Source organism: Lethenteron reissneri, chromosome 24, assembly GCF_015708825.2.
Source record: "Lethenteron reissneri isolate LAM-NWPU_2019-01 chromosome 24, ASM1570882v1, whole genome shotgun sequence".
NCBI classification, from domain to species: domain Eukaryota; kingdom Metazoa; phylum Chordata; class Hyperoartia; order Petromyzontiformes; family Petromyzontidae; genus Lethenteron; species Lethenteron reissneri.
The window spans coordinates 20,047,692-20,068,201 of record NC_083802.1 but is presented as its reverse complement, the minus strand read 5'-3'; the positions used below and the strand labels follow the sequence as shown (position 1 = coordinate 20,068,201).

The window sequence follows — 20,510 nt, the reverse complement described above, 5'->3', positions numbered from 1 at the left end:
AAGCCCATCAACAACAAAGCAACCCGGAAATAGCAGCACCAGCAGCAACAAGAACATGGCGAACATATCAACACAGTAGCAACAACAAGGAGAGCAGCTGCAACAACAATAGCAGCAGCAGCAGCTGATGCAGCAGCAGCAGTAGCAGAAGCATCATCGCCCCTTCCCCCATTGTTCTCCGAGGCCGCGGAAACAGCGAGACTTCCTCAACACGCGGGGGGGGGGGGGGGGTGTGCGGGGTACGCGTGGCGTGTTGGTGGGTGCGGAATGTGCGGTGTGCAATGTGGGGGGTGGAGTGCCTGAGCTGGTGTGCGGGTGTGCGTGTGCGTGGCTGGAACGCGCATTTGCAGGTGTGTGTGTGTACACACTTCTGGCGGGAATGTGTGCATGCATGCGTGTGTCTGCTGTGCATGTGTGTCTTGAGTGTGTGGGTCCTGCCCCTTCCCTAGGTCGACTCAGCCTCAAATGAGTACCTGGGGCGATGCGTAAAACATCGCCACGAGGGAGACAAAGGCGGCCGGGCGTGGTTCTGGCCACCCACCACGTCGTGTGTGTGTGAACACCGATGTACACGCGGGTTCACGCGCGTGGGCACGCGACAAGTGGATTCTGCTGTGATGTTTTCGCGGTGGGGGCCCAGTGTGTGCTGTACTTTGCTGTAACAGTGTTGGGGAGGGGCGGGTGGGGGGGGCCGTGCCCACGACTCGGGCTGCAGCGGGGGGTGAGGGGGTGGGGGCTGCGGGTTCCGCGTCTGAATTTCGCTGAACCCCGACTCATTACCCCGCGGCGCCCGGAATCCAATTACCGCACGCGCCCCGGGCTCGGGGTGGGGGGGGGGGGGGTCCCGCGGTGGGGGGCAGAGGGGGGGGCAGTTGTGGGGGGCGGGGGTAAAGGATCGTGGGGTTGGTGGCGGGGAGGGGGGGCACTCCATTAGCTCTCAGGACGCGTACCCGCGCCTCCGCAGCCCTTAAATTGGCGAAATCAGAGAGCGGCTCCCGACTCCTCCGTCTTGGCGGGCCGCGCCACTTAAATTAGACGACGGCCAACGGTGCGACTCGTTTCAATTAAATACTCGAGGAAGATGGGAGGGGCCGGGTCCGCCCCCCACTCTCTCTATCCCTACAGCTCCCCAACACCCCCCCCCCCATCCCATTTACAGACCCCCCTCCTCTCCCCCCGCCCCCCTAAACCCGACACGTGTTTTTCCTTTTTGGAATCGCGCAGTCGGAACGCGTCCGCACGTGACCGCGCCGCTGATTTAAGCGCGGCTATTGTCATGCAAATGGAAAGCTGATAATGCCTCCCGTCAGTGATGGCCTTTGGGGGAGGGGTGTGGACCGCGCGGGGGAACTGGGAAGGAGCTGGGATCGAGAAGGCGGAGCGGACGTGCCAGTGTGGGACGTGGGGGGGGGGAGCCCCCCCCCCCCACTGTCAGACAGACAGACACATGCATCATCCCACACACAGACAGGACGTGATCTCTCACTCTCACAGAGATACATTTTGAGTTTATGTTACCCAAGTAGCCCTTGCAAACGGAGGCAGTGTTGTGTGGGTTTAGTTGATCTCCTAGTCACATCAAATACCTATAATCACCCAGGGAAGTCTGTCCTTAACGCTCGCGACGTCACTCCACATCGAACAGCCCCCCTCATTAATAATCATGACGAGGTAACGTCCTCTAAATGGACCCCCCATTATTATGACCTATAATGAGCCAAGAATGTCTGTGTGCAACGCTCGTGACGTCACTCTGTCGACCAGCCCCCCACCATTAATAATCATGATCAGGTGACGTCACTCCGCATGGAGCACCCTCCCCCATGAATAATTAGCGGCTGACGTCACTCCACATGGGCTGAGGCGCCTCCTCCTCCCTCCTCAGCGTCAACTCACAGCCCTCACGACAAAGGCAGAACCCTCACGTCACGTGGTCTCCGTCACGCTGTTGAGACATCAAAGTAAAAAGGACGTCGTGATGAACAAGGGATTAGAATTTCGATTTAAAGCTTTCGTGACTGCAGGGATTCATCTTCTTGGTTCTTTCGGTAAAGTCACGTAGAATGGAAATAATAAAATAATACAAATAAAACATAATAAAATAATTCTCACGACGTTTCGGCCACAACGCAAGCAGCCGTCCTCAGGTGGAGAGCAGGTCTGTCGAGGAGACAGAGTCTGTGTACACACCTCCATGTGTACACACGCCCCTGTACACGTGTTACCCACGTGTGCAACAACAACAGCAACAGCCGCCATTCGCCACGATGTGGCAGTGACGTGACCACGACGCTTGTGCCAGGCTAGGTGCACTTTGAGGCCACGTGTGTACATACACATCCGTACACGTGTACACACACACACACACGTCTGTGCACGTATACAGACATTCGCCATTCGTTCATAGGCTTTAAATCAGAGAGCCCACAACTGTAACAAGGATGCCCCCCCCGTGTAGCCTTGAGCAGTCCGTGAGAGCTGCTTTGAGCGCGCACCTGTGAAGGTCGGCACGGGACAGCCGAGAAGAGGCATCGCCGCGCCCGACCGCATGTGTCTCCCTCGTGGCGAGTTTGACACGTCGCACCGGCTAATCGCTTGAGTCAGAGTCGACCTGCCCAGGACCATTTCAAATCATCGGGAACGAGAATCCAACTCGGTTGGCCGGGTTTGTCGCGCACCTGCACGCGCCGCACATTACACCACCTGTGTACACAAGTGAATGCGAGTGCAAGTTGTCCAATGAACACTGTCACACGCAATGCACCACCCGTCGTGTTGATTGCAACAACCCCCCTCCCTCTGCACACCTCGGCTCCGAGAATAACGCGAGGCCTGGGTGGGGGGTGACGGAGTGGAGGGGGGGTGGGGGAGGGGGTGGGGGAGGGGGTGGGGGAGGGGGTGGGGGAGGGGGTGGGGGAGGGGGCGGGGTAGCGAGAGGGTGGGGGAAGCGCCTCTGGTCCCACCGTGACGCGCCCCCACCACGCAGGAGTGACGAGGAGGGGCGTGGCTCCAGTGATGACGCATTCCACCTGCTCCTGGGAGGGAGTGGGGAGATGAGGGTTTGGGGGTGAGAACGAGGTGGAAGGAGGAAGTGCTGGATGGGGTAAGACGGGGAGGCTCCCTGCTGCTGCTACTGCTGCTGCCTCGATTCACCTGCGCGTCAACCCGCTCCACCCCAACCACTCCGCGCGTGAACCCCCCCCATCACCCCCACCACCCCGCGCGTGAACCCCCCCCCATCACCCCCACCACCCCGCGCGTGAACCCCCCTTCACCCCCACCCCCACCACCCCGCGCGTGAACCCCCCCTTCACCCCCACCACCCCGCGCGTGAACCCCCCCCCCCCCATACACCCCCACCACCCCGCGCGTGAACCCCCCCCCTTCACCCCCACCACCCCGCGCGTGAACCCCCCCCCCCCTTCACCCCCACCCTCGTCGCTGTTGCTCAACCACGAGGCTCAGGAGGATGTTGTGAATCGCGAGCTCGCATTGGCTGAGAGCCTGCAGGTGAATTCTGCCTAGGCCTCTGATTGGTCGAGACCAGGTAGGGCTCAGGCTGGTGAGGACGGGAGATTCGAGACGACGGGGGTCGCGGGGAGAGAGGGGAGGGAGGGGGAGGGGAGAGGGGAGGGAGGGGGGAGGGGAGAGGAGAGGGAGGGTGGGATCAAAGTTTCTCCCTGCCCACGTGAACGTGGGAGTGACCGTGCCCATGCGTGAGTGTAAACGTCAGCACTGGGGAGACAAAGGCGTCCGAGCGTGAAGCTCGCCACCCCATCGTGTGCCGCGTTGGCCTCCATAAGCGCTCGTTAAGAGCACTTGCCCCAAACGCCTACTAATGCTACACGGGGGACCTTTGTCGTTGTGTGCGCGTTATCGCCTCGTCTCGTGATGGATCGCGCGCGCCAGGCGATGATGATGGGAGCCGCGCTCACACACACGTTTACACACACGTGCACACACAAAGTAAACACACACGTGCACACACAAAGTAAACACACACGTGCACACACAGAGTAAACACACACGTGCACACACAAAGTAAACACACTCACAGACAAAGATCTCCCGCATAGGTGCTCGCTAACATGCGCTTGCCCCCGCCACACGCAGACACACGCAGACACACCGACGTGCACTCACGCACACGCGCGCACTTTCACATCCTACCGACTGCACTGGCCTCATAAATCCGCGGCAGTCGCTGCCATCAATCAGCTCCGAGGAGCCGCGGGGCGCGAGGCTCTGAAATCTCAAAATATTTACATATAGACACACACACACTCACACACACTCACACACACCTACACACACCTACACACACACACCTACACACACACACCTACACACACACACCTCCAGACACACACACTCACACACACACGCCTACACACACACACCTCCACACACACACCTACACACACACACTTACACACACCTCCACACACACGCGCACCTCCACACACACCTACATACACACACCTACACACCTCTGAAATTCACTCCACGTCTCCCGTATTTGGCTGTATTGTATATATATAGAGAGAGCAATGTTCCCATGTGTGCCGCTGGACGGGAGGTGATGGGCGTATCTCCAGAATCTCCTGACTGGATATCAAAACGTTACATGAGGCTTCGTGAGTATTGTGTGTAAGCAGGATGAGAAGTCAAGAGACCAGGGTGGAGGAGTTTGCTTGAGTGCCCTGGGTCACTGCAATGACAAAAGCCAAACAAATAAAACAAAATGAGATGGCAAATAGCAATCAGTGAAAAAACAACACCTCGCCGCGTCACACGCCACTAATTCTCCACGCGTGGCAGGCCTCCAGTCCCCACGTGGCAAGTCCGTAGCGAGGCAGTGTTCGTCCGCCAGGATGAAGTGAATCCACTTTGGAGACAAGGGTTGGTGGGTCGCTGAGAGAGTTGCGCAACGGCCAAACCCACGGATTGTTGCGAGTGGGTGGGTGGGCCCTGCGATGCGCAACCTCTGAGCGCGACGTTGCCGGGCGCCTCGGGGATTGTCTCCGGGCTCTCGGGATTCCTGCCACTGCCACAACCACGCACGGCCAATGCAGAGGCATTGGCGGAACATCCCCCGGTGTGGCAGGAGCCGCGTGTAAGCGAGCCGCGACACCCGCTGAGCCTCTGCTGGATCGTAAACTGGGGCTCAGATTATTACGACTCGAGCGCCGTGCCCTTCCCAAGCGCGCTCACTTGTCCCACCAATCAGTAGCACGCGGCTAACTCGCCCCGTCTTCTCCAATCTAACCCACGTGCCTACGTCCAGCAGTGGATAGACCATGGCTGCTGCGGCGGGTCACCGAGTACCCCGCCCCGTTTCTAAGGACGCACGGCGGCGATGCCAGGGGCGGGGGTGGGGGCTGTGGGAGACGGGGGCGGGGTGGGGGGTGGGGGCTGTAGGAGACGGGGGCGGGGTGGGGAGCGGGGTGGGGGGTGGGGTGGGGGGTGGGTGGGGGCTGTGGGAGACGGGGGCGGGGTGGGGGGCGGGGTGGGGGGTGGGGTGGGGGCTGTGGGAGACGGGGGCGGGGTGGGGGGTGGGGGCTGTGGGAGACGAGGGCGGGGTGGGGGGCGGGGCGGGGTGGGGGGCGGGGTGGGGTGGGGGGCGGGGTGGGGGGTGGGGTGGGGGCTGTGGGAGACGGGGGCGGGGTGGGGGGCTGTGGGAGACGAGGGCGGGGTGGGGGGCGGGGTGGGGTGGGGGGCGGGGTGGGGGGCTGTCATTGAGCGCCGCTCCGAATCAAAGCGGGGAGGGGACGAGGGGGGGGGGGCAGCCACTTCTAGATCCCGACCCTTACGCGTTAAGCTACCCCTAGGGCCCAATTAACCTGCTCCCCTTACCCAACCCTCGTCCGCCCGCCCTCGAAATCCGCATCATCCCCTTGACTCGGATGAGTGGAGCCGGGAAGGGCGGTGGGAACATTCCCCCCCCCTGATTGTTGATGTCGGCAAGATGGTGATGATGTTGATGGCGTGGTCACGATGCCGATACTTGTTTTGCTCGACGTTCATGTGAATTTGTCACGTTTCTTGATGATGGGATCGGTGCTGATGTCGATTCAGTCGCTGATGCTGGTGGGGACGATGTCGCTCGTGTTGTTCGTGACGAGGTGGGGTGCAGCATGGCTCGTGTTGTTCGTGAGAAGGCGGGGGCTGATGCCGATGACGCTGACGATTGAGCTGCAGGTCGGGATGTCGATGATGTTGGTGACTGATGTTGATAGCAGATCTCTGGTTCGTGGTGATGTGATCTAGATTGATGACGATGCTGGTGATGTTGGTTATTAATATCGCTGCACTTTGGTTATTAATATTGATGACTATGTTGTTGTGGATCCGTATCGCCTCTGTTTTCCTTGGTCTGCTCACGCGCTCTTAATTAATCTGCAATTCCGCGTCGCGCTAATGACCCCCACGGCGCGGTGGAGAGGGGGGGGGCATAAAACACAAAGATCCCCCGTGTAGCCTTCACAGACTGTTGGGGCAAGTGCTGTTATAGCGAGTACCTATGAAGGCCGGCACGGCACTCGCGTGGATGGTGTGGACAGTACCACGCCCGGCCCCCTTTGCCTTCCGAGTGGCGATGTGCACACATTGCACCAGGTACTCATTTGAGACTGGGGTAGGCTCAAAACCGATGCAGATAAACGTCACTGGTGTTGGTGGCCGTGTGCGGAAATTGAACTCGTGTTGCCGAGTTTGTAGTCGGGCTGAACGATTAATCGATTTAAAATCGAAATAGCAATTTGAAACAATGCGATTAGCAAATCGCAAAGGCTGAGATTTTTTGCGATTTTAAAAGTCATTTTACTTTCTTATTGGAATTGTTTTATTATAACTTTATTTATTTAACTTAACAATTGTTTTATGTTTGATTGTTCTATTTAAATTAAAACATTTTAATAAATACATGTTGGAAGCAATTCATGTATTTTAAGTTCTCATCCTTGCATTAGAATATATAGAGCAGTTCATATTTTGATGGTATCACGTGGTAATTCTCCATCACGTTTTACATCTATTACACAGTGAATCGCAATATCTTTCAGAAAAATCGTTCAGCCCGAGTTTGTCGCGCTTCACTAGCGCTCACAGCGCAGAACGCTAACAACAACAACCGCCATTCGCCACTAAATGGTGGTGACGTCACCACGACGCTTGTGACAGGCCATGTGCACCTTCAGGCCACGTGAAGTGTCGAACGCCCGCCAGCAGGAGGTCACGGGGCAGACCCAGGTGCCACAGATCTACTGACTGAGATGACTGGCTGATGCACCACCTGTGCCCCCTACTGTGCCAACTTGCTGTGCTTTAGCCACCCGGCGCTCCGCTCGTTGTTGTGAGCGTCGCTCCTCCGCCCTCCGTTGTTGTTGGAGGGCGACTGCCTCCAAATGCCCAGTAGCATCCTTCAAGAGCCTCCTCCACAGAGGCCGATGTTGACACAGCTGGTACCAGTCATCGGCAAGTCCACTCAGCTCCACGTCCTCCTGTACCACATCACTCCATTTCTTCTCTAGCCCATGCCGCGCCCGTTTAGCCCCCTCGATCCGGCCGAACAAAAGCTGTTTAGGCATGCGGTGGCTGGGCATAAGGGCTACATGACCCAGCCAACGCAGCCTTGCCTGCCGGAGGAGCTCACCGATGGGACTTTGTCCACATCTTTCAAGGATTCGTGAGCTCCTCACACAATCTAGCCTGGTAAAACCCAGGATGGATCGTACGCAGGCCAGCCTAGATGTTTCTAACCAGTGAAGATGTTTCATTACGGGGGTTCACGTTTCGCAAGCGTAGAGAAGGGAGGGAATGACCGTGGCCGAGAAGACCTGAAGCTTTGTGCGGAGTGATAGACCAGGTAGCTTCCACACAGCGTTACGCAACTGATGAAAAGATAATGCCGCTCGACTGATTCGGAGTGAGACCTCTGCTGCTAAACCGGAGCCGGTCATGAGCACACTGCCCAGGTATGCGAAACTCCACTCTCTCCACAACTGCCCCATCACAGATTTGGAGGGGTGGAGTGTCCAATGGTACAAAATACCCAGGCAGGTGCTTAGTTTTGGTGGGGCTGATGGTAATTCCACACATCTTAGTGACAAGCTCCAGGTTCAGCAGCAGCAGCGCCTCCAACTCCTCCTCTGAGTGAGCAGCAATTACCAGATCATCGGCATACATAACATGGTTGAGCAATAGGGAGCCATCCCTTGACCGCACCCGGGCATCGATCAACCTCCCATTATATCTGTACCAAATAGAAATTCCTCCGGTACAGCTATTGAAGGCTTCACGAACTACGTCGTCAAAATAGATGTTAAATAACGTGTAGTTTTACCCGGGCCCGCTCACCATCATGAAGGTCCTTAATGAGCGTGAGCAGAGAGTCAGAGACTCCAAAAGCACGAAGAACAACCCAGAGCCCATGCCTACTGATGATATCATAGGCCTTGACCAGGTCAATAAAGCAGAGATGTAGGTCTTGTTGGAATTCCCTACACCTCTGCTGTTGCAGACGGACAGAAAATATGGCATCTGTGCAGGACCGCCCTTTCCTGAAACCGCATTGGGGCTCCGCGAGCCTCTCCTCAGCGTGCCTAGCAAGGTGATGTTAAATAATCTTTGCCAGGACCTTTCCCAGCACACTGAGGAGTGAGATGCCCCTGCAGTTGTTGCAGTCTGTGCGGTCCCCCTTCTTAAAGAGGGGGACCATCAGGGAATCCTTCCAATCCTGCGGAACCCATTCAGTGGCCAAGACTGTTGTTATGATGTCATGTAGGGCAGTCTGCGTACAAACGCCACCCTCCCTCAGCATTTTGCTTGGGGATCATCTCCGCCCGGTGCCGTTCCTGGTCTCAGACTCTGGATCCCCTTCAGTACTTCCTCAATAGATGGCACCTCAGCCAGCCACTCACAGGGGGTGACTTCCTCCTCCAATATTTGAGGCACCGCAGCCTCAGTAGGGTCATCCCCACTTTGTCCCATGATGTTTTCCAGGCTGAGGGATTTCCCCTCCCCCAGGACCTCACAGAAATGCTCAGCAAATCTGCAAACCTGTTCCTGGGAGTCGGAGATTGGATCACCGTTCTTTCCCCTAATGATGGTAATAGGTGTGGCGCTGCAGGCTACTTTTTTGATGCAGTTAAATAGGGATTCGTGATCGCGGGCCATTGAGGCAGACTCCATCTCCACAGCAATCCGCGACCATCACCCATCCTTGCAGCGCCTCACGGCTCTCGGAACCTCCGAGCAAAGGCTGCAGTAAGCCTCCTTCTCTGACGTGGGATGCTGTAGACGATTAGAGTGGGCCTGTCGCTTTTTCTCAACCATCTTGAACACCTCCTCTGTCAGCCAGGGTCTCTGGGGAGGTCTGGACCGCGTACCCAAAGCAGCCATTGCAGCTGCATGAGTCACAGTCCTAAACCTCGCCCATTTCCCCTCGACATCTGGAGGAGTGGGTGACGATGCCAACTCCAGCCACAAGCGATGATTAAATTATCGCTTGCAACTTCCATTAGGTAGCTGAGACCAGGCCACCTTAGGTTGGAATGGGGTTCTGGGTGTACACCCACCACCGGAGTGGAAGAATGTCAGGTGCATCTTACAGATGACAAGTCGATGGTCAGAGGGCAAATCAGCTCCACGGTAGGTCCTGGTGTCAAGGACATGGGCTCGCATCCGCTGGTCCGTCACTATGTAGTTCAGCAGATGTTCTTTCTTGGACCCGGCATGCATCCATGATGTTGTGTGGATGCGCTGATGCCGGAACAGCGTGTTGGTAATTACAAGCCCATGGGCTGTACAAAAATATAGCAGCCTCCTACCGTTGTTATTGAGCTGATCTGACCCATGCCTTCCAATCACTCCAGACCAGGTGCCAGCATCATGACCAACTCGGGCATTGAAGTCGCCCAACAAGATGACTCTATCCCGAGAGTCCACTTTAGCCAGCACCTGTGACAAGTCATCGAAGGCATCCGACTCATCGGCCTTGCCTGCATCCCTCCACGGATGTTCGTCTTCGGTGGGGGCATAAGTAACCACGACCACCACTCCTCGGCTCCGGTTGATGGGAAGGCGAACCCAAAGTAGCCTGGGGCCTACAGCTTTCCACACCTCATCGCCACGCTCCCATGCCCCCTTCATTATTTTATTCAGAAGAAGAGACACTCCCCGTTGTTTGGCAGTCTCCTGCCCTGAGTAGAGGACTGTCCACCACTCATGGTGGCAGGAGCCAGAGCTGGTCCACCGGACCTCCTGAATGCCACAGAGATCCAGCTCCCGACAGAGGAGTGGCAGCCTCTCTGCCGCAGTGAGCGTTCGAACATTCCACGTAGCCATCCATAGTGGCTTTTTGTTGTTTCTGGAGGAGCCCCGAGGGAAAAGATGCAATATCCTGGCTCCGCCACACGTACACACAAAAAGACACACACACACTCACACACACGTACTCACACACACACACCACACACACGTACTCACACACGTACTCCACACACCACACACACCACACACACTCCACACACCACACACACTCCCACACCACACACACCACACACACACACCACACACACCACACACGTACTCACACACACACACCACACACACGTACTCACACACACACCACACACACACACACCACACACACACACCACACACACGTACTCACACACACACACCACACACACACACCACACACACACCACACACACGCGTACACGAGTGCACGCACGGGCGAGTTCCCCTCCGCGTCCTTCCCAGCCCAGCGTCTCCTGCGCGAGACGGAATTGAAGCAAAGACGGCGAGAGAGCGAGAGGCGAGGAGTGGGGAGTGGGGAGAGAGCGGGGAGAGAGCGAGAGGCGAGGAGTGGGGAGTGGAGAGCGGGGAGAGAGCGAGAGGAGAGGAGTGGGGAGTGGAGAGAGAGCAGAGAGAGAGCGAGAGGCGAGGAGTGGGGAGAGAGCGAGAGGCGAGGAGTGGGGAGTGGGGAGAGAGCGGAGAGAGAGCGGGGAGATGGGTGGGGGCAGAGTGAAGGGGATGAGAGAGGTGAGGGAGGGGAGGTGGCGTGAAACAGCATCAGATCGAGGTTTTGTGATTTTAATTAGAGGAGGACTCGGTGGTAACGACGCGGAGCGGAGAGACGTGGGGGGAGGGGGAAGGGGGTGGGGTGGGGGGAGGGGGAAGGGGGTGGGGTGGGGGGAGGGGGAAGGGGGTGGGGTGGGGGGAGGGGGAAGGGGGTGGGGTGGGGGGAGGGGGGTGGGGGGAGGGGGAAGGGGGTGGGGTGGGGGGAGCCCCCGTCTGCAGATTATCTCGTCTACGTCTTCATGCCCACAGCCTTCGCCTCCATCACACACCATCACACCATCACACCCCACCATCACACACCATTACACAACACCATCACACACCATCACACACCATCACACACCATCACACCATCACACCCCACCATCACACACCATTACACACCATCACACACCACCATCACACCATCACACACCATCACACCATCACACCATCACACACCACCATCACCCCATCACACACCATCACACACCACCATCACCCCATCACACACCATCACACACCATCACCCCATCACACACCACACACCACCATTACACACCATCACACACCACCATCACCCCATCACACACCATCACACACCTTCACACACCATCACACACCACAACAAACCACCTTCACACACCATCACACACCATCACACATCATCACCCCATCACACACCACCATCACACCATCACACACCATCACACACCATCACACACCACACACACCACACACACCACCATCACACACCATCACACATCATCACCCCATCACACACCACCATCACACCATCACACACCATCACACACCATCACACACCATCACACACCACACACACCACCATCACACACCATCACACCATCACACACCACCATCACCCCATCACACACCATCACACACCTTCACACACCATCACACACCACAACCAACCACTTTCACACACCATCACACACCACCATCACACACCATCACACATCATCACCCCATCACACACCACCATCACACCATCACACACCATCACACACCATCACACACCACACACACCACACACACCACCATCACACACCATCACACCATCACACACCACCATCACACACCATCACACACCACACACACCACCACACACCACCATCACGCACCATCACACACCACCATCCCACACCACCACACACCTTCACACACCATCACACACCACCATCACACACCACTCACACACCACTCACACACCACCACACACCATCACACACCACACACACACCATCACACACCACCACCAACCACCATCACACACCACACACAACACCATCACACCATCATACACCATCACACACCACACACACCACCATCACACACCATCACACCATCACACCATCACACCATCACACACCACCATCACCCCATCACACACCACCACACACCACCACACACCACCACACACCTTCACACACCACTCACACACCACTCACACACCACCACACACCATCACACACCACACACACACACCACACACCCCACCATCACACCACCACACCATCACACACCACCATCACACACCTCCATCACACACCACAACACACCACCATCACACATCACACACCACTCACACACCATCACACACCATCACACACCTTCACACACCATCACACACCATCACACCCCATCACACACCACCATCACACACCACTCACACAGCATCACACACCTTCACACACCATCACACACCACCACACACCACCTTCACACACCATCACACACCACCACACACCACCATCACACACCATCACACACCATCACACACCACCACACACCACTACACACCATCACAAACCACCATCACACACCACCACACACCACTCACACACCATCACACACCACCATCACACACCACCATACACCACTCACACACCATCACACACCACCATCACACACCACCACACACCACCACACACCATCACACACCATCACACACCACCACACACCACTCACACACCATCACACACCATCACACACCACCACACACCACCATCACACACCATCACACACCATCACACATCACCACACACCACTACACACCATCACAAACCACCATCACACACCACCACACACCACTCACACACCATCACACACCACCATCACACACCACCATACACCACTCACACACCATCACACACCACCATCACACACCACCACACACCACCACACACCATCACACACCACCACACACCACTCACACACCATCACACACCACCACCACACACCACCACCACACACCACCACTACACACCACCACCACTACACACCACCACCACCACACACCACCACACACACCACCACACACCACCACCACACACACACCACCACCACCACCATTACACACCACCATCACACACCACCACACACCACTACACACCATCACACACCACCATCACACACCATCACACACCACCATCACACACCACCACCACACTACGTCTGTATTCTCATCCCTTTCCTCCTCCTCCGTGTTCCTGAGCGTGCTCGCCATCCTCACGTCGACATCCCGCGGAGGGAGCCGTGGGGGTTCGGCTCCCCCGGGCCCCGCGCTCTGCGGGACGGAAGACAAAGGCGGCCACGCCATGCATTAGCGACCACTCCCCCGCCTCCCTCCCTCCCCCCACCTCCTTTTATCTCTTTCCCCATCTACATCCTCCCTCGCCCCTCTCCATCACGCACTCTGCATTGCCCCCCCCCCGCCTCCGTCTTCCTCCCCCCGCCCCATCCCCCCCCCCCCTCGTCTCCATCTCAACTCAGCTCGTGGCGTTGTGGAGGCGAGGGTTGTCGGATCACACAGAGATGTGCGAGACTCCCAAACACGTGTGTCTGCGACGTGTCACGTGCAGGAGACGGCAGCAGTACAGCAAGTGGGTCGGTGAGCGAGGCTGTGCGGACACGACCCCCTCGTGCGGGTGCGGCAGGGGTTGTCTCGGGGTTCACACGCACATTGTCCAACCATCCCAGTGGAGCAGGACCCTCCGGGGAAAAAGTCTTGAGACTCCGTCCGGTGTTTCTGGGTGGATTGAAAGAAAATCCCCGGCGCCTCCCGCCCAGCCCCCCGCCCCCCAGCCCCCACCCCCCCAGCCCCCCGCCCCCCAGCCCCCACCCCCCCAGCCCCCCGCCCCCCAGCCCCCACCCCCCCAGCCCCCAGCCTCCCAGCCCAGACATGGCGCTCCACTCATGTGAGCGCAAGGGTCTTTGTCAGCGCTTGGCTCCGCCGCGCCATTAACGCGAGCAATTAACCCGGATAATTAGTGGGGGGCGAGAGTGGGGGCAGGGCAGAGCGGGTGCGGAGTAGCCCCCCTGTCTCGAGAGGCTGCCCCCCCCCCCCGATCATAACGACTCGGAGGCTCGAACAGCCCCGCTGATCCCAGCCACCCCCCTCGTGATGCTCGCGAGCCTGCGTTCCCAACGTTCTCGCGAACCCAACGAGTCGGCGCCCCCCACGCTCTCCCCCCCACCCACCCATTACCCCCACAGCCCCCCCCCCCCCCACTCCCACATTAATTACAAACATAACAACACGGACATGTGCAGCGCGCTGCCCGGCACTTTTATTCGTGAATCACGCGGGAGGAATCGCTCTCGCTTTCTCCCCCTCCAACTGATAATTAAACAATAAATAACGGGGAGGGGGGGGCACGTGCGTGATGAATGGGGTGCGTGCCCCCGCTCACCTGTGCCCCCCCCCCCTCCCCAGCTGCCGCAGGTAATGGATGCTCGCGGTGCGCGCTGCGAGGCCGGATAACGCGGCGCTGATAGTTTATTTAAGCAGCAGACGCGATGGATGAGAGTTCCCCTTCTTCATCATCTTGTGGCGTCTGCGAGTGTGGGGGGCGGTGGAAGGGGGGGGGGTAAGTGGGGTGGGGTCTGTGCCAGAATACTGACACAAAGACAAAGATCCCCCCTATAGCCTTGAAGAGACTGTTGGAGCAAGGCAAGTGCTGCGAGCGAGCACCGACGAAGGCCAACCAGGACACGCGGCCTCTTGCGTCTCACCCCAGTGCTGATATTTACACACCGCACCAGGCACTTTCTTTAAGGCGTTTTCATATATACACAGACATGCACAGACATACACAACAAAGACATACACGCAAATAGACCTCTACATTCACAGATTTCGTGGTGACATTGCCACGGCACTTGTGTCAGGCTGAGTGCACGTGAAGTGTTGAAGGCTCGCTGGCAGGTCACGGGAGAGAGGCAGGTGCCATGACTGGCCGAGATGACTGGCAGATTCACCACCTGGGCTCCTCGCTGTACTCAATCTCTGCGTCCAGCTGCCCGGCGCTCCGCTCGTTGTTGCGAGCGTCATTCCTCTGCGCACCGCTGTTGCTGGAGGCCGACTGCCTCCAATTGCTCAGTAGCGTCCTTCGTGAACCTCCTCCACAGAGGCCGATCTTGAAACCACTCACCAGTCAACAGAAAATCCACTCGGCCATAAATAATTCTGTACCACATCAGTCCATCTCTTCCCTAGCCCGTGCCGCGCCAATTTAGCCTCCTCTATCTGGCCAAGCAGAAGCTGGCTGGGCATGCGGTGGGCTGGGCATGCGGTGGACTGGGCTTGCGGGCTACATGACCCAGCCAACGCAGCTCAATTGTGTGACTGTGTCCAGATTCCTCAACGATCTGTGAGCTACTCAAACGGTCCAGTCTGGCAAAACCCAAGATGGATCGTAGGCAGGCTAGTCTGAATGTTTAATTCCGGTGCAGATGTTATTTTAAAGAGCTCTACGTTTCGCAAGCATAGAGAAGGGAGGACCCAACAGCGGACGAAAAGACCCTGAGCTTCGTATGGAGCGATAGGCCAGATTAGCTCTCACACAGCGTTACACAGCGAATGGTCATAAACACTGCCCAGGTACGGAAACGTCTCCACTCTCTTCACAAACGGCCCATCACTCATGGGAAGTTGAGGGGGTGGAGTGTTTGGGGAACATAAAACGCCCAGGAAAGTCCTTTGTTTTTGTGGGGCTGATGGTAAGGCCCCATTTCATAGCAGCATCCTTAAGGTTTAGCAGTAACGGCTCCAACCTCTTCTCAGGAGTGAACAGTAATTACCAGATCATCAGCATGCATACATTGCTGACCAAGAGAAAGCTATCCCTTGACCGCATCGATCAGCCACCCATTGTATATGTGCCAGGTGGAAATTCCTCCGGTACAGCCATGGACAACGTCTCGTACTACGTGGTCAAAGAATGTTAAATCGTGTGGGGGCCAGGGGACATCCCTGTGTACCCCAAGGTGAACAGGGAATGGCTCTGGCTCCCGCCCACACAGGTTTACCCGAGCTTGGCCATGACCACGAAGGCCCTTAAATGATTGTGAGCAGAGGGTCAGGGACCGCGAAAGCACAAAGAATAACCCAGAGCCCTGGCCTATCCATGGTATCATAGGCCTTGACCTGGTAAATAAAGCACAGACCGTAGGTCTTATGGGAATTCTCTACACCTCTGCTGTAGCAGACTGACAGACCCACATAGGCAACACACACACACCCACCCAAACCTCGACATACACACACAGACTTCGACATACAGACATTTGCCCACTCGGACACACGGGTACACCCCGAGGCCCACGCGCCTCACGACCCTGCTTGGCACGGTACTAGTGGTCAGCATTTGGAGTTTATTTTTAAGAAACACGATTGGGTTCTGCACGGTGGTGGGGGGGGGGGCTTTACAAAAGGGAGTGAACGTACACACGCACGTAGACATGTAGACACGTAGACACTTACACACGTACACGTACATACACGGAAACGCACGCACAGATATGCGCGCTGCGGGTTGTGCATAACGCGTCGTACGCGACCCGGTGTGATGTGGTGTGCGGGGTGTGCGCGGTCCGTGCGTCTTGTGTGCTCTGTGGCCGAGTGTGCGCTGGGCTGTGCATGCCATGGCGTGCCCTCGGCGCCCTCGCTGCAGCACCGCAGTTCATCGCTGCCGCCACTGCACGCGGAGGGGTTTCAACCGCCGTGGTGAGAGATCAAGTAAAATTTCATGCCTCTGGGTTGCAAGCCCAGTGGCCCTGCTGCTGCTGCTGCGAGCCATGGCACCATTGTGGCAGCACCGCCCCCTGCAGTCATTGCCAGTGGCCCCGTGTGAACTGTGGGTGTGCTCTGGACGTGGTGCGCTGCTTACAAATCGGTGTGCTTCGTGCGAGCCAGCCACCCAGACCCCCGATGCACACGCAGTCCGCAAATACCCGCACGCGATTGTCGGCCATTATGCTCCCTCAGTCACGTGACCCCAGGAGGCAGGCCCCCCCCACCCCAGGACCCCTCCCCATCAACCAGGCCCCCCCGTTTCCCACCCACAACATAGTCCGTGGCCAAACAGGCCCCGTCCTTCTTGGAGAAACCGGCGGCGAGCGTCCATGTTCTACAGGCAACGTCCTGCGGATTTCAAGGCGTGTGACAGTGCAGAATCCTCTCAGTGTCGTCACCAGGCACCCCCGCCACCCCCCGCTCCCACAGGAGCGGCGACTCCGACGAGGTGGAGCGTCCGTGTGGAGACGGAGCCGAGCTCGTCCCGGAGTCGCTCCACTCCCCCAACTCGGCCTCTCAGTTTGCGGGGTCCCCCTCGGGCTGCGGCGAGCGGTGGTGCCGCGCCGACGGCACCACGCCGAGTCTGCGTGGAGTCCGTGCAGCGTCTGCGTGCCGAGTCTGCGTGGAGTCCGTAGAGTCCGTGGAGCCGCTGGCACCGTGGCGAGCGCCGCCGCTCGCGACGCGGAGAATGGCGGTAGTGCTGGCACCGTGCGGTGCGCCGGCCGTGGCGCTGGCACCGTACGGTGCCGCTGGGCTCGACGCCGCTCCGTGCGGCACCGCTACAATACAAACGCCTCTGCGGTAACGGGGTTAAAATATTTGGTGTAAAAATCTTTGCGAGCAAAATTTGTATAATCTTGTTGTGAATATATATCTATCTATCTCATTTTCTTTTTCGTGATGGCCTTTGGGATTGAGGCAACGTATAAATGGCTCATTTTCCAAAAAGTATCGTTCAGTAAACTGTGGACGATTGTTCTGCATCTTCGCTCAGAATGACATCCCCATCACTCCTCCCCTTCCTCCTCTTCTCTATGGCCAATATCCTCTGCTCCCCTCCCCCACCTCCCTTGCCGTCTGCGCCCGCCGGAGCAGCGGTCGGGCTGCCGGGTCAGCCCTCCGCCCGGGGGAGCGGTGAAACGGCGGACGGTGGTCGGCAGATCAAGGGCTCCGCCGCCCACGGCAAGCCCGGGTCCCACGGGGGAAACGGGCGCTCGCAAACGCTGGTGATTTAAAGTCGCCGCTCGCCATCGCAGCTTTCGCCGTGAAACTTCTGAGGTTCCCTTTGAAGCGCGGGGAGAAAAGAGCGGCCTTCAAAGCGTCCTCGCGCGACAGCCCTTGATCGCTTGCGTCAGCATTAAGATGTAATCGCGACAACAACGATAACGATGGAGACGATGTTAATAAAAAAAATTGTCTTGACATTCCGTCGAGGGGAGGGACGACACCGGGCTCCGTGGGGGCGAGCGGCGGTGCTGCCGGAGCGCCGGGCTCGAGGGAGCCATCGTCGACGCCCTCGCCCCACGGCGGGGGTCGTCAGGGCGCCGCCGCTGCCCGTCGGGGGTCACTCCCCGTGGCCCCCGGAGGGCGCGAGGGGGGGGTGGGGAGGGGGTCGGGGCTCGCTCAGACGGTCAGGAAGAGCAGGGCGGCCGTGGTCACCAGCAGCTGCGAGAGGCAGAGCAGTCGGGGCCCCCCTCCGCTCACGCTGCGCGAAGCCTGCGCCGTCGCCTGCCGGGACTCCTTGCCTCCCTCCGCTGAGGACGCAGAGACGCGGAGACACGGAGACACGCGCCTCGTTAGACACGCGCCTCGTCGTGGACCCCGTTAAACGAGCACCTCGTCGGCACGGTAGACGCACGTTAGACGCACGGCCGTCGGGCGCGGCGTCGCTCGGCGGTGCGAGCCCCGACCCAGCGCTCGCGTCGTCGCCCGGCAGCATTAGTGAAGCAAGACGCCTCGCGCGCTCACCTCGCCACACATCGTTAGTGACGTCAACGCTCACCTCGCCACACATCGTTAGTGACGTCAACGCTCACCTCGCCACACATCGTTAGTGACGTCAACGCTCACCTCGCCACACATCGTTAGTGACGTCGTTAGTGACGTCAACGCTCACCTCGCCACACATCGTTAGTGACGTCAACGCTCACCTCGCCACACATCGTTAGTGACGTCAACGCTCACCTCACCACACATCGTTAGTGACGTCGTTAGTGACGTCAATGCTCACCTCGCCACACATCGTTAGCAGCAGCAGCACCACCACCACCTCGGATACAAATGCAGCGCCAAGCGCCCGGCTTCCCGCATGCACACAGAGGCAGGGACGTACACGCACCCGCGCCCACACGCACGCACACAGACGCGTACAAGCACATGGACGCGCACAAATGGGAGGCATGCTGTTGTAGCGTGTTGTGAAAAGCACAAATCAAAGATGACGTGCGCTCGCACGCACACTGGCTCACACGCACACGCTCGCACACGCACACACACTGACCTGTTTGATTACCTTCAGTGACAGAATCACGATTAAACAAATCAGGCACGAATCTGCTCGTGTCTAGAGCGGAAACACACAGACACAATGGAGTGAACGTCAATGCAGAAGAGCAATGCACTCCCCGACTGCACTAATAAAGAGAGAACCCGGCCACAACACCCACACGCAGACACGCACGCAAAGGTCCCCCGTGTAGCCTTTAACATACTCTTAGGCAAAGTGCTTATTAACAAGCGGCATCTATGCAGGCCGGCATCGCCGCACGAGGGTGTGGGTGGTAAACCAACACGCCTGGCCGTGCTGATGTTTACACACACCACAACTCATGTGTTCAGGCCGAGTCTACCTAGAGGCGGCCCAGGGCCGATTAACATATTCACCACTGTTATTGGTTGCGAGCTGGAATCGAACTCGGGTTTCCGGGTTTGTAGCGCGGTGCGAAAACTACTGCACCGCCGCTTCCCGCACTGCACGCACTCACACCCACACATACCCATTTATGCACACACATACTTGCATGTGCGCACGTACATACAGGCAAACGCTCACGCACAATCACACACAGTTCATACGCAACACTCCGTGAGTGACGAGATCATCAGAGCGGCGAGATTCGTGCAGGTTGGACACACGCAAGGTGCCTTGCTGCCCGCAAACAGCAGCAGGGCACCCATTGGCTGGCAGAATTGTAAGTGCAATGCGGTGGTCACATGACATTGCATGCAAGGCATGATGGGAGTCACGCCTTTCTGATGTTTGTGAGCAGTGCGCGTGCGCGTGCTGTTCCTACTGTAACATGCGCACGCACTTTACACACGTGCAAACAAGCACACATCAGTA

The 20,510-nt window shown here is 57.8% G+C and overlaps 1 protein-coding gene across 3 annotated transcripts in view; it reads right to left on the bottom strand.

Moving 5' to 3' along the window:
- Positions 1-16,726: 16,726 nt before the first annotated feature.
- The window catches only part of LOC133346781 (ephrin-A3-like), a 37,712-nt gene continuing 33,928 nt past the window's right edge, over positions 16,727-20,510 (bottom strand). Inside the window, exons 4-5 of one of the 3 annotated variants that reach the window (XM_061558641.1) lie at positions 19,668-19,730; positions 16,727-18,921 (exon numbers count right to left, since the gene is read on the bottom strand). In XM_061558641.1, coding sequence (XP_061414625.1) covers positions 18,791-18,921; positions 19,668-19,730 — 194 coding nt within the window. In that variant the 3' untranslated portion in view covers positions 16,727-18,790. The remainder of the gene's footprint in view (positions 18,922-19,667; positions 19,731-20,510) is intronic. The other 2 variants (XM_061558642.1, XM_061558643.1) reach the window with 2 other exon arrangements.